This window comes from Salarias fasciatus, chromosome 20 (genome assembly GCF_902148845.1).
Source record: "Salarias fasciatus chromosome 20, fSalaFa1.1, whole genome shotgun sequence".
Classification (NCBI taxonomy): Eukaryota; Metazoa; Chordata; class Actinopteri; order Blenniiformes; family Blenniidae; genus Salarias; species Salarias fasciatus.
In genome coordinates, this window is record NC_043764.1 from 5436284 (window position 1) to 5449804 (window position 13521).

The 13521-nt window shown below is 41.8% G+C and overlaps 1 protein-coding gene across 1 annotated transcript; it reads right to left on the reverse strand.

Annotated features, from left to right (window-relative positions):
* Positions 1-663: 663 nt before the first annotated feature.
* Positions 664-12855, reverse strand: LOC115407879 (WD repeat-containing protein WRAP73-like). Its single transcript, XM_030118430.1, is given in 10 exon segments — positions 664-741; positions 743-802; positions 956-1045; positions 1232-1338; positions 2512-2566; positions 2568-2585; positions 9726-9842; positions 10886-11038; positions 12117-12204; positions 12753-12855. Coding segments are annotated over 9 exon segments (747 nt in total). The 5' UTR covers positions 12186-12204; positions 12753-12855.
* Between the last annotated feature and the right edge of the window lie 666 nt (positions 12856-13521).

The following is a 13521-nucleotide window of genomic DNA, read 5'->3' on the forward strand; positions in this document are numbered from 1 at the left end:
TAATGCACGCTCCCACTGACCTGATTTCCTTAAGTTTCGCTTTGTCCGCCATTACTCCGCCAGATGCTTAGTGAGCAACAACTGAGCAGGATCTTCCAGAAAGTAAGAACAGACTGGCTTCTAGCACTGCCACAGCTCCACACAGACTCCACCAGGTAAAAGAAACCTAAATCTTACTTGAGCGCTACTAAACGAGCGAAGACGGAGTTCCCCTCTTCCGTGCACGGGAGCCACAGGGACGAGTTTTTCACTAAGCTGCATTACGCCCAAGGCCTGCAGGGGGCGCCGTTTCGCATAAAACGTGCAAACTCCTCAATGCACCTTTAAAACTCAATTGTTCTGTGAACTTCTAAAGGTTTATTGTGAAAATTAAGGCTTCTGATAAAAAAAAAGAAAAAAAAAAAGGAACACATTTCATCGTGTGTAATTTTAACTTCATGGACTTTAGATTTTAATCTGTGAAAAAATTATGTAAAAATTAAAACAAAAAAGAAAAACTAAGCTTCAACTAATAAGTTTTGTGTGTAATGAAGCTAAACGGGGAACCTCAGACAGTCCTGCTTTAAAGCTGTTCACACATTAGAAAGTGAGCTGCATCAGGAGGTGAGACACTGAAACTTTCTCCTGAAAGCGAAGCAGAGAGTGATTCTAAAGAGACTCCTCTTACTTTTCATCGTAGCTTCCGACAGCCCGGAACTGGCTGCTGGGGCTCCAGCACACAGCCTTGATGCCCAGCGACCAAGTCATACGCGCTGAACGTTGACAGCAAGCGGCCATCCAACGAATACAGCAGCACCTTGTACTGCGGAGAGGACAGAAACACACAAACACACACACACATGTGCATCCATAGAAAATTAATCATTTGTTTTGTTGAAAAAAATAATGAAGCAAAGTTAGTAAAGTACAATATTTCAGAAAACGTCCAGAAATCATGCTGTGCAAGCCGCCTCACCTCCTAGAACAGCTGTCCCACACTGCCAACACACCAGCCGCTGGGGGACCACTCCAGGCCTGCCAGGTCCTCCGTCTCTGTCTCAAAGTGCTGTGTGGGAAATACAGGCAGAACTAAACACTGACGTCTTCTAATTTCCTGCAATATTCAGTCATAAAAGAGTTCAGTTGTGCAGCGAAGAGTCAAGTACAAAAAAAGCTGATGTGCTTTACGTTTTGTCCAGTATATTTTGTGTAAGACAGAAAGTATTCAGAGTAACTTAAAGTAACATCTGACTTACCGAAGCAAATGCCAGTTGTTACACACGAATATACTAACGCAGTCTTTGCACTGACGGCGTTCGGCCAGAGCCAAGTACTGCCCGTCTCTGCTGAAGCTGATCCCTGTGGTAAAGGATGGAGGGAGGAGAAAACAAGCTGATTAACGAAGGAGCGATCCGTTCAGCACATGTTTTACAGCTTGCAACTATGTTTTTCAATAAAATACACTCATTTCTGTAACTTACGATTTAGGTTCAGAATGCATCATTTTGTTTATTTGAGTGAAAGATTTTTCTGTACAGCCTAGTTCATAATTCCTTGTCCTGTATTAGATAAACACACCAAAAAATGTTCAGTCATCACAATAAAAAAAAACTTGGGAATTAGTTTGATAGACTTAGTTAAAAAATATTGCAGAATTTACTCAAGTATTTTTTTTTTATGTTTTTATTTATGAAATGCCAATCATAGAGAAACCGTTCAGGAAAAATATAACATCTTTCTTTTTGTTTGTTGAGTGGACATAATCGGAGACGAGACATAAACAAACACTCTCCCTACCCCAGAAGTATAATCTCAAGTATTTTAACAGAAAAACTCGTAAATATGCTGGAATTTTTTAGATTTTAGACTCATTTTTTTTAAATAGTTGAATTTGTTAGATGATTCTGTGGTAACATCTCAGAACACAGATTTGTCGCAGATGTTCGCAAATTTTAAAGCCTAAAGTATGGAACACCGAGGATCGGTTCCTCGCAGCTCGGATCGAAACATCGTTTTTTATACCGACTAATAAAAACCCGTAACTGCATATGCAGATAAAACTGAAAATATGAACTCGTGGCTTCCCAAGTATTTCATCCAAAGTGATTATCCGATTCTTTGGCACCATCAAGTCTGTGGCATTGCAACTATCAAGGCCATATTATTTATATGACAGCTCTGAAGATACCGGGTCGCAGAAGGGCAGGGGATTGCATGTGAGAAAATGGGGGAGAGTCACAGACAATCATTTTCCAGAGCTGCTGACAGGCCGGTTATGAGGAGCATGCCCCATTTACTGAAGGAGGGGCCCGCAGCTGTCAGCGGAGACGGCCGCCGTTCGCCCAACATATCCCGGGATGCGCCACAAGGTACAGACGGGCATGTGATTCATGGGTCATGCCAGGCAATCGGGACTGCCAGCCATGTCCCGCAGGTACTCTGGGAGTACACACACACAACACACACACACCACACACACACACAACACACCACACACACACACACGACATCACACATCAGTCTCATACTCACCCTTATCACATGCTTTGGGATTACTTGATGTAGACACAGCTTTGTTGCACAGAGACCCAGACCGTGATTCTCAGCTGTCCAGGAACAAGAGGGGCACAAAAAAAAAATTACGAAAAAAATGCTGGGAATTATTTCCATGTTACCAGCTAAATGTAAATACATGTAAAATGTAAATAAATATTTTGTAGGAATAAGACTAAAAAAGGGGAAGATTTATTATAATTGTACATTTTTATGTGCCCCAAGATAAAAACTTGCTGGAAAAACTCTTGTTGGCTTCAATTTAGAACTTGTGAAATTTTGTGTTTCTGAAATTTTGTATTTTACTCGAGCTCATCCTTTCTGCCTTGGAGTATACTTAGCTAATTTTCAGTTCTATAATTGTACAACTGTTCTAAAATTTAGTTCAGCACTCCCCAAAATAAATTAAAACTGTCTTTGGTAGTGTTTATTGGCCAGATTGGAGCCCCTAGTGGGCCATTTTTGGCCCACGGGCCGTATGTTTGACACTTCTGCACTAAATGGATAGTGTGTGCTTATTTCACCACTCCTAAAAACAAAAAAAGCAGCCCTCAGTGGTCTGGTCATGAACATCAATCACATCAATCTTGCACAGGTTTCAATCAATAAGGCCCGAAGTGTCCAAACCCTGACTGTTACAAGTCCAAAAAATAGTTACAGGTTGAATCCGTTAAGCACAGAGGGCTATGACGTGTTTAGATGCAAAGACAGGGAGTAAACATGGCTATAAAAACACACATGCACACACAATAGTAAAAATAAACAATACAATGCTCTGTGTGAACATGAGATGACAAAAAAAACAATACTGCAGTGCAATAAAATGAAAAGAAAGTATTTTTTCCAAAAGAGGATTTTATTATCTGTTCTGTGGTTCACTGTGTTTCGCAGTGGGAGTAAACACAAACCTGTTCCAGGGAGAGAGACCTCTAAGTGCTCGACTTCACCGAATAATGTGTCCGTCAGTTTTGCCGCTCCACACTGACATGAAGCAGCCGTACTTTAATGGCTGTGGACAGACGTCTTTATGTGTTCGAGTGGAGGAGGCGAATCTTTGTGAGGGATGTGAGATGGCGACCAAAGAATCCATCTATCATCAGATGAATGGTTGAGCATTGCGGTGTGTGTGTGTGTGTGTGGTGTGTGTGTGTGTGTGTGTTGTAGTGTTTCAGTGAACCTGCCGTCACTGACAGGACCTGAAAGAAGCTGCACTGATGAATTAGGACGTGTGTATGAGTGTGTGTATGAAATTAACGCACACAAAACAACATGTCAGCACGTGGCGGGAAAACGGGTCCGCCCATTCAGCCCACATGTAATCCGAGACGTGTTTGCAACAAGTGTGACAAATTAACAGCGAGTTGTGTGGCCGACGAGCGGCGATCATTCCCACAGATGAGATGCGAGGCAGCGCCACGGGATAACTGTCTGACCGCAGGACGGCCAAACAAAGACACCTCATGTGTTCAGACTCACTTTGGACCTGCCGTCTCCCAGACACCCCGACTTCACTTCAGCCAGACTCGTGCTAGAAAAGCCATCATGGCAGCTGATTTCTGAACTCGAGCATCTGACTAGCATCTTGCATTTGTTTTCGAAAAATTAAAGGAGTCCAAGTGACTTGGTTTTAGATGTTGTGGTCTGTGCTGCTGAACAGCTGCCTGGGTGTCGAGGTGTTCACACACTGAACAGTTACTCCAATAACAGAGGATTACTTCCAAACGTATGATTGGGATTAATATTTGGCTTACAGACGACGCACTGGGAGAACCAAAAGGGTTCATACACCACAGATTTCTGCTTTGAATCTAGTTTTTGAAAGCTAAAAGATTCCTTTTAATTGGTGAAAAAGCAAGTGAACATATTTCCTCAGTTTAAATGTAGTTAATATAATATTGTGTAAAAATGCGTTTCTTTCTTGCCAACACATGAATGTCTTCAGAATATGCAGCAAGAGACAGATCAACATGAGCTGGGATATTTACTAAAATGGATCAGATAAATAAAATGAATTACAGGATGATTACTTAGCCCGGTTGCTAAGTTAATACCTTTTAAAATCAAACTCTGTTTCCACATGAATTCAAAGATGGAAAAGAGATTTTTTAATATCTGTTTACATCAAATTGAAAATGAGTCAATCAAAGAGAATTGAAGCACAATAACAAAGGCTACAATAACAAAATTCTTCATTAAAAGTCCAGTGAGTTGTCTGAATCTGAGCCAAAACAGCCGATTGCCACAGCTTTCGTCAGGCCGTCCAGACAGTCATCTGAACCGGGCCCAGTCCTGTCACTTCACCCTCCGGTCTGGTCAAGACATCCAGCTGTGGCGGTCCAGTAATAACCACCTCGCCGCACGCTTCCTGGACTTCCCCTCAGACACGCTGCCATGGCAACCACATCAACACCGCTCAAACACAACACGCTGGCACTTCTTCGATGCCTTGAACCCGCCACGCGGGGGATGCACCGGAGATCAGGAGCCGGAGGCTGTGTAACCTTAAACTGGCTGGAGGAAGGGCAGCATGAGGAAAATAGGTGGGAAATGCTTTTCCATGTGGGGGACTGCGCAATGAGAGCCTCAGTTGGTAAAGCTACCTTTAGATGAAGCATCCTCACCAAAGGTGTGCGGAGGGTGGTGTGAAAAGACAAAACCGGAGCAGAGCAGCTGCCGTTCGTCCGTCAGATGGGCTGCCGGGGTGCCAGGGTTAGCAGGACTGTAATTACACCACAAGCACATCTTTCTGCTGTATTGTGATCATTACATGAACATGATTAGTGTGAAAAGGCTTCCTGAGGTCGATTAACACTTTTACAAACCAGGAGCAGATGGTAATCAAAGAAGTGATTTACACACCTGATGTGTTATCAGCAGAGGCTCTATGAAACTGTAATCAACAATAAAACAATTAAACTCACTTCCAATGTTGTGACAAGATAATCGGGCAGAGGGATTAGTCCTGAAGCGAAGCAGGATGGCTGTGTCACATTTTCACTCCTATTTAATGTCTGTTAGCAAGTATTCACAACAAGAAAAGCAAAGAATTCGGGAACATTCCCAACAGGACAGTCTGTGGGCAACATGATAACCGAGATCGGTTATAAACCAAAAGTTACTGACAGCAAGCTGGAATAAAACCCGTCAGTCTGCCATTCTTGTTGCGCGCCGGAGCGAGAGCGAGAGAATGGGCGAGTGCAATTGATGCCATACAGAAGTGTCTGTCAGCGGAGGATTAGCCTTCAGGCATTCCTCATCGGAAGCCATCTCAAACCAATATAGCTTATTTCTCCTGTTACAGCCTCGTGGCTGCAGCGAGGAGCAGGAGCCACGCTGGGTATGGCGAGCTATTGTCCCCCGCCGCAGTGCCTTCACACTGCAGTCCAGTAGCATTGTTGCCAGCAATGCTACACATTAGCAGGGCTCCGTCTGCACCGGCCAAGTATGTTACCGCTAATCTGATCCCAACAATGTAAAAACCATTAGAGAAGTCAAGCTCAGCAGTGTCCTTGGCCGGGGTTTTTCCCACCGCCCCCCTCCTGCCCGTCACCCCCTCTCCGGATTACCCAAGTGGCATTTTGTGAGGTCCGAAGATAAATGGATGGAATTCAAACAGGAGACCACTTGCATAAAGTCTGATAATACATAGGGTGGGTTTAGCAACATGACTTTACATCTATGGGATGGCACCATTCCCAAATCTAAATCCTTTTTATTTACTACTGTGAAGCTGTTAAGGCGCTCACTGTGGCTGCTACCAAATCAGAGATCAATAAACCCTCTCGTCTGATAGAATGCCATCTTTGTGCTAATAATAAAGTATTTTACACCCATAATATCAGAGTGCTTGAGCTATTCGGGCTGGGGCCGAAACGTAAACAAAACAAAAGCCACCCTGACGCACGCAGCGCCAGCTAAGCAGATTTACTGACACATACACAGACAAACACACACACAGAGGCATGATCCACACCACGGGCAGCTGTCCCTAAACAAGTTAATATAGCAGGCTGTTTATGAGTGGGGATGAAATTCAAACCCGACACGAACACCCTCCTGGCGCAGCCTTAATGAAATCTTGGGCCGGGGTGAAGGTAAGTTCAGTGGGCTCCTTGGCAGCGTTCGAACAAGTGGCTGTTTTTCTTCCATTAACTCGGTTTTGGAGCCTCTGCTCCGGAAGGATGCACAGTAAGCACCACTGGTACTGGTTTCTATTGAGAGCAAGTGACAATGGAAGTGAGTGATACGACTCTGACCTGACAACGACAAAAATCTGGATGTGGGATTTGACAAATACCTATGTTAGACATATATATGTGCCATTACATCAAAGAAATTAAAAAGTCCTTGGACTCTAACGAAGGGGTCTTTTTCCAGGATTTTTTTGTCATTCAGAAACAATTAAGTGATTAGCATTACATATATATAATATTGTGTAATTTTAGGTGTGGTATGCCACTATCGGTTAAGCTTCAGCTGAACATCACAGTAGTCTCTGCTGCTCAAAAGGATGCTTGTACCTCTGGATCTAAAACGGAAAAGAGAAATGTTTTATCCCACATCTCTCAGTGACTGGCTTTAGTGACGTGACTTAGCCGTCTCTGTTTTTCCATCACACACACACACACACTTGTCTTTAAGTCTGTGGAAGAGTGACTACATGCTCTGTACTATCTGCAGCGGTGCACTGAAGCTATTCTATGAACTGGAGGAATGGAGACGGAGCGATAAACACTCAACACAGTGAATCACAGAAACTGAAGTCGGTGCAAAATTCATCAATAAACTGGACGTTAATTTAATCTGCTTTTTCCCCATTACGTAGTGTTGAGAACCCATTTACTGATCGCAATACACCCTAAGATCCTAGACTGATCTGGATCCAATCGTTTGCTCATCCAGTGTGTGTAAGAATCCGTTCACCACTTAGACAAAGGAAGTTGCGACTGCATGATTCATACCTGATATCTGCAGTTTGGGGGTGTGCCTCTACAATGTTTTCTCAAAGCTCCTGACCTTTCTTTACTGCTTTTTTCTCGAAAAACGTTTACCTACAAATCCCAGAGTGGCTTAAACGTTGAACCTTTATTAAATGAAGTGTTGTTATCTGACCTCTGAATGTAATTTTGCGATAACAGCATCAGTCCAGCATCTGCTCACATTTCGCTTCTCGTGGGTTCCAAACACAAAGCAGCCAAAGGAACATCAACAATTATTCTTAAAGTGTTGAAATGAACCACAGGTTCTGAAGATTTTATGCAGATGTCGTATTTCCTGAAGGATTCTTCTCCATCCCATTAGACTTTGTTGAGGATTCAGACAGACACAAAGCAGACGTGCCACAGACACTTGCACTCCGTGCACCCGCATGCAGACCAGACACAGTTGTGTGTCGGACCACAACACCTGTCAGCCGACTCCTGGAGTCAGGTTTAGCATGACAGACACGGCCCGCCGCGGTGCCTCGCTGTACTCCACATGCTCCGCGGGTAGCTGCTATATCTTCTCACCTCTTACAGCACATGCTTACTATGGAGCCAATATAAAACAGGAATTCTGAGGTGCACAACTGAACCCAAGACGTCTTTATTGGTCTGGTCCTTCAGACTTGCATAAACTAAAAATCCCCTTCTCTCCTGAGCTCGCTCTTAGCAGATACACCTGTCACAAAGCAAACCGACCCATTTACATCAATATTATTCATTTCAAAAGGGACATTCTGACTGAATGAACTGAAGATGTGAGTGATGATTAGACGCACTTTGGAGAAGCTGTTGAGTGATTTCACCCAACCTGATCATTTGAAGGCCAGAGGAGATCAGCGTATTCAAAGTATTGTGGCAAGACTTTTCAGACGCTGTGACACAACCCGATGCCTCGAAGCGTCGCCCTTTCATTTCAGCGGTGCGCCGACAGGCCCCTCAGCCAACAGCTCCTCATTCCAAGTGGGAATGCAGGCATGAGCCAGCAGTTGATGGAAGCAATACAGTCAGCTGCGAGTCGATTCGCACTAATGGCTTCACAATATTTAACAGATGGAGGAAGCTTAAGGTTTAGGCAGTTTGTAATATACAGCGTGAACAGATGATCCTGGTTAATTTGGTAAAATACGCTTCTCTATGTGTGTGTGTTAGTTACATGGGGGGCTGACAAGGTTTCATGAAGAGGAATATGAATAAAATGGAGGCAGATGAGAGAATTTAGAGATCCATCTTTGATTAAAACTGTTTTTTACTTTTCTGTAAGCTCACAACAGCTACAACACTTCACTGTAAATTCAATGCTAAATGAAGGCAAAACCCGATCAAGCTTAAAATTCCATTAATTTGATATTCTCTCGTTTCATCATGGCATGAATGAAGAGCTTAATAATGAAGTAAGAAATCATAAAAAACTTTCGAAGAATAATACAGTTGTTTCTTTAAGTGTCTTTGCTCTTCTCTGGGCAGACGTGTGCACACTTTGAGCAGTACTGCTTCTGATACAGCAACTGTGCTCTATGACAAGTGAAAGAGCGTTTCCTATGAACTGCTTAAAGTGTTCGTTTTCTGTGCATTAACCTGCACTCTTCAAAATTTGTTTAAATCCATTAAACATCTAGATCCAAAGCAAATATCTCACCCAAAGTATTAAAAATTACCCTGGTTTGCCAACAATAAGCACCTGGATCAAACTGTTTGAATACTGTTTAAAAGTTTGGGGTATACAAAAAGTATATGTATGAGGAAAAAAAATGAATTATGTGACTACTTCCATGCTTGAAATGGGACCATTTTCCTCAGTGTGTGTTGTGAAACATGTTCCCTCTGCTGCTTTTAAAACCGTTTACTCTCATAATATTTTCATGAGCTTTTCAGCATCATTAAAAGAACTTGTTTCCAAAGAGAACACCGGACCGGCATCGGAAGGGCGCATGCACATTGCATCCATGCCCAAGACGCACTTGAGCCCGGTGTGTGACAGGACGCTAACAGGAAGGGAGCTATGAAATCAGGCTGAATACATGCAGCAGGTGGGGTGTGGGAGGGCGGCGGGGTGGAGGGGCAGTCCAGAAAGGCTCTGGTGTCTGGCTATTTTCAGGTCCCCCCCTTCCTTGAGGGCCAGCAACAGTTGAAACCAGACAAGCACACGTATAAACACACTTCCATGTGCATGAATGCACGCACACATGCACGAAGAGGCTTCACACTTACGTGGAACTCGGTGGTGTTGAGAATGTGACGTCCGTCTGGACTCCAGCGCGAGGAGACCAGTCCTATTGAGCCCTCATCAATCTTACAGTGCCAGTCCGGCTGTTCCAGAGACCACACCTGGAGAAACGACAGATTCAGCCTCCACTGATGACACTGGTCACTTTCATCCTGTCGTCTTCCTCGAGTTGATTTCTCACTGTGCGAAACACTTTAGCATCAGAAACCATGAAAGACTGGCACTGGATACCCTTTCAAAGGTAAGCTACGTGTGCTGTGATGCAGACGAAACTGACCCTGAGTGTGGAGAACTTTTCACCGCTGAGAATGACAAACTCATTGTTACTTATGCAAGTCACAATCAGAATGAAAATTAACTAAACAACAGAAAAAAAAATGCTTTGTAACATTCTTTTGATATTCATGCTGCAGCTTTTAAAAATTAAAAACATCTGGTGTAAAGAGACCTAACAGCAATGCACGGCACGGTTCTGGAGTCGTTATGTAAAATATTTCAGCAATTTAGAAATTGAGATATAAATGATCATTACAATGAATGCATTTTTCAATTAAGAGTTAAAAAGACTCTCAGACTTACTTTTCTGATTTACACTAACTTGCGTATCAGGTGCGGATTAACAAAAACACTGATGAAATTCATATGTAAAAATAGTTTTGCTCCAATAATCGGAAACAATATATAAAAATCTTCTTTCTGTGAATAACTACTCGGAAGTGTTTGATAAAACTGATATTTAAATTTGTATTTCAATCAAAGTGTTGCACAGATTAGTGAAATGATGGTCAAATTATTTCAATGTAGTTTTAGAAAAAACTGAAAACATGATACAATAATGTAATCAGTTTTAATCCCAGGACAACAATCCCAAGAATAAGAACGACTTTCTTTGAAGATTTCTTTTTTTTTTAAAAAAATTGGTACTTGGGCATCTCATCGCATAGCATCTAATGTGACTTTGTTTTTGTACAATAACTGAGTGAAAACAGTCCAGAGAATCAATATAATTTTTTTTTAAATATCCTCTGTGAAGGATCTACAAAACAGTTTCTCATGCTTTAAATTAATAATCTATTAATAAATACTAAAAATATTAAACTAGCAAAACACACAGACACACTCCTGTCTAGTGTTGATCACCTACCTGTACCAGCCCTCTCTTGTACATTGCGCAGAGGATAAAGAGGGAATCTGAAGACCATTCCATGCAGGATATTTGGTCCAAGCAGGTGTAGAGCTGCAGGATCTGCAAGGTGCTCACATCTCTCACCACCAGTCTGTACTGCACGCAGGTCGCCTGAGGAACGTAACCCCGGAGAGACATCAGAAAAGACAATACAAAACAAACTTCACTTTTCCATGTTGAAATGCTCAGTCTTTTTATTTTTTAGTTTTTGCTGTAGAACAAGATAATTTTATTTATAAAACACTATTTAAACACAAGGCAATTCTCAATTCTTTACAGTGAAATGCTTTTAATGAAAGTGATTAAGATAAGCATGAAAGCAAAAGCCTTATTAGGATAAAGATAATAAAATAGGAAAAAAAATATTGTTTATTGAAAAGCATGAGCAAATAATAGTGTCTTAATTCTGATTTAAAAGACCTGAGTGTGTCAGCAGAAGTGTGTTTCACAGGTGATGAGTTTATGAACTAAAAGCTGCTTCACCGTGTTATGGCTGCAGGAACGCTGAATGAACATATTCCTGAGGACCTAAGGGGTCTGGATGATTCACTTACTAAAAGTACATCTCAGGTGTATTTAGGCCAGAGACCACACTCTTTCGATCCGCCTTTCCACCGTGGTGCACTTGATCGATTTTACCTTTAACACTGTGGTTCTATTTTACTTGTTAGATTTTTAACTGTTTTATACTTGCTGTTGCTGTTTTAATATTTTATATTGGGAGTTTTGAAAGGTGCTTTGAAATAAAACACATTATTATTATTACTTTATAGAGAAGAAGTAAGGTTTTGGAGTCAATCCTCTGACATGCAGTTTAGGGCCCGAGCCCACAAGCCAAACCTAGAATGGAGGCATGCCTGCAGGGCAAGCTTAAAATGATACGCAAATGATAAACTCAGAAACTGGCATACCTATAATATGCAACCATCAAAATAAGATGAATGAAATAACTAAATTTTAAAGATAAATTTCATTCCACAGTTTGGTAATCTTAGTCCTCGACAAGTCACTTTTATAACTGTTTAAAAGTGACTCCTAAAAAAAAAGATTATTTATCAATTATTGTAGTATACCAGTAAATGAAAGATGATTGATGAATTTAGTGTGAACATTCATTGTCTGGGTTTAATGACTTGGGCCTTGCTTTTAAGGCTGTACTTAACTCTGACCATAGAACTCAGACACTTACCAGATACTTTCCATCTGGGGAAATTCTAGCAAGCTGGTTGGATTGCTTGAAGACGTCAGAAAAATCCATGCTAGAGTCTCAACTATTCCTACACAAAACAAAACAGCAGAACTGAGTGAGAGGAGTTTGTAATGTCTTCATAGGCTCGGTGTAGTTTCTGATTATGAACACACGATGGCGCTCAAACTACAATAAATAAATACACCTCAAACAGCAGGCAAAAGGCACAGTGACTTCTTGCAGTCTGTCGCTATCGATAAAAACAAAGGAACAGTGTGTGGTTATGCTGCTGAACTGCATACAGATTGGACTATTTGTGTTTCACGACACTAACTCAAAGAGTAGATAACTCCAGTTAGCCTCACTAGCCGACGACCGTTAAAAGAAGCCACTTGAGTGGGTAAAGCAATCACAACGAAAGCATTCGTGTGTTACTTCTTCCAAAGCAGCAATATAATATATTGTCATAACAGAAAGTGAGAAGCGACCGTCTCGTGTTAATGATAAAGTTAGCTGTCACTCGTGCAACGCTAGCTCCAAACGCTACAAGCAGTTCTAGCCTAGCTAACCAGGGGAACATGTTCAAAGTCGGTCACAACATTTGCCGCTAATGTTAAATACGTTCCATTTACTCACAGACAGACGAGGCTCCAAAAATCCATACAAAAACCCTCTTTTTACCACACGGCTCGATTACACGGCGCTTATTAAAACTGTTGCTAATTTGTTTGTGTGGACGGGTGACGTCACGATGGTAGTGACCAATAAGCGAGTTGTCTGCAGCGCGTTGCATTTTGGGATATGGAGTTTATTGTGAACTTATTATGTCTTATGAGGACAAATGATGCGGACACTAAAGACGCCTGTCGAAAAGTTTCCATTTTTAAATTACAGGACAGTAAGATTAAAAAAAAAAAAAAAAACGTATTTAATGTATTTTGGGATATTTTCACCCTTGTAGTTTCATAATTAAGTTTTTTTAATGATACTCAGAAATGTTTCATTGTCTGATGTGGTATTTTCACCCAAACCAACCTAAAATTTTCAATAACTAAACGCTGTTGTGATAGTTTAACACTCTGTAAAGCGGCCCCCCTCTGCGGAGCTGTGGAAGCTTTCCCGCTTGTGTGCGCTGAATCCGCGCCGCCGCCTCCCCTCTCCTCCTCCTCGGTGTCCCCCTGCAAAGCTCGCACTCCGCTCAACTCCGCATGCAAATCGGCTTTCTCCTTCTTTCCGTTTAATATAGCTTCCTCGAAAAGTCAATAATTTGAAGCCACTGTTATCACACCTATATCCAATCGATTTTCTTTTTTCTTTTTTTCTTTTTTTTTGTTGGTCTTTTGTTGCTGCTATTTTTATGGAGGGTCACTCTCTTGGCATGTTAGATAATAAACAGACAGGTGCT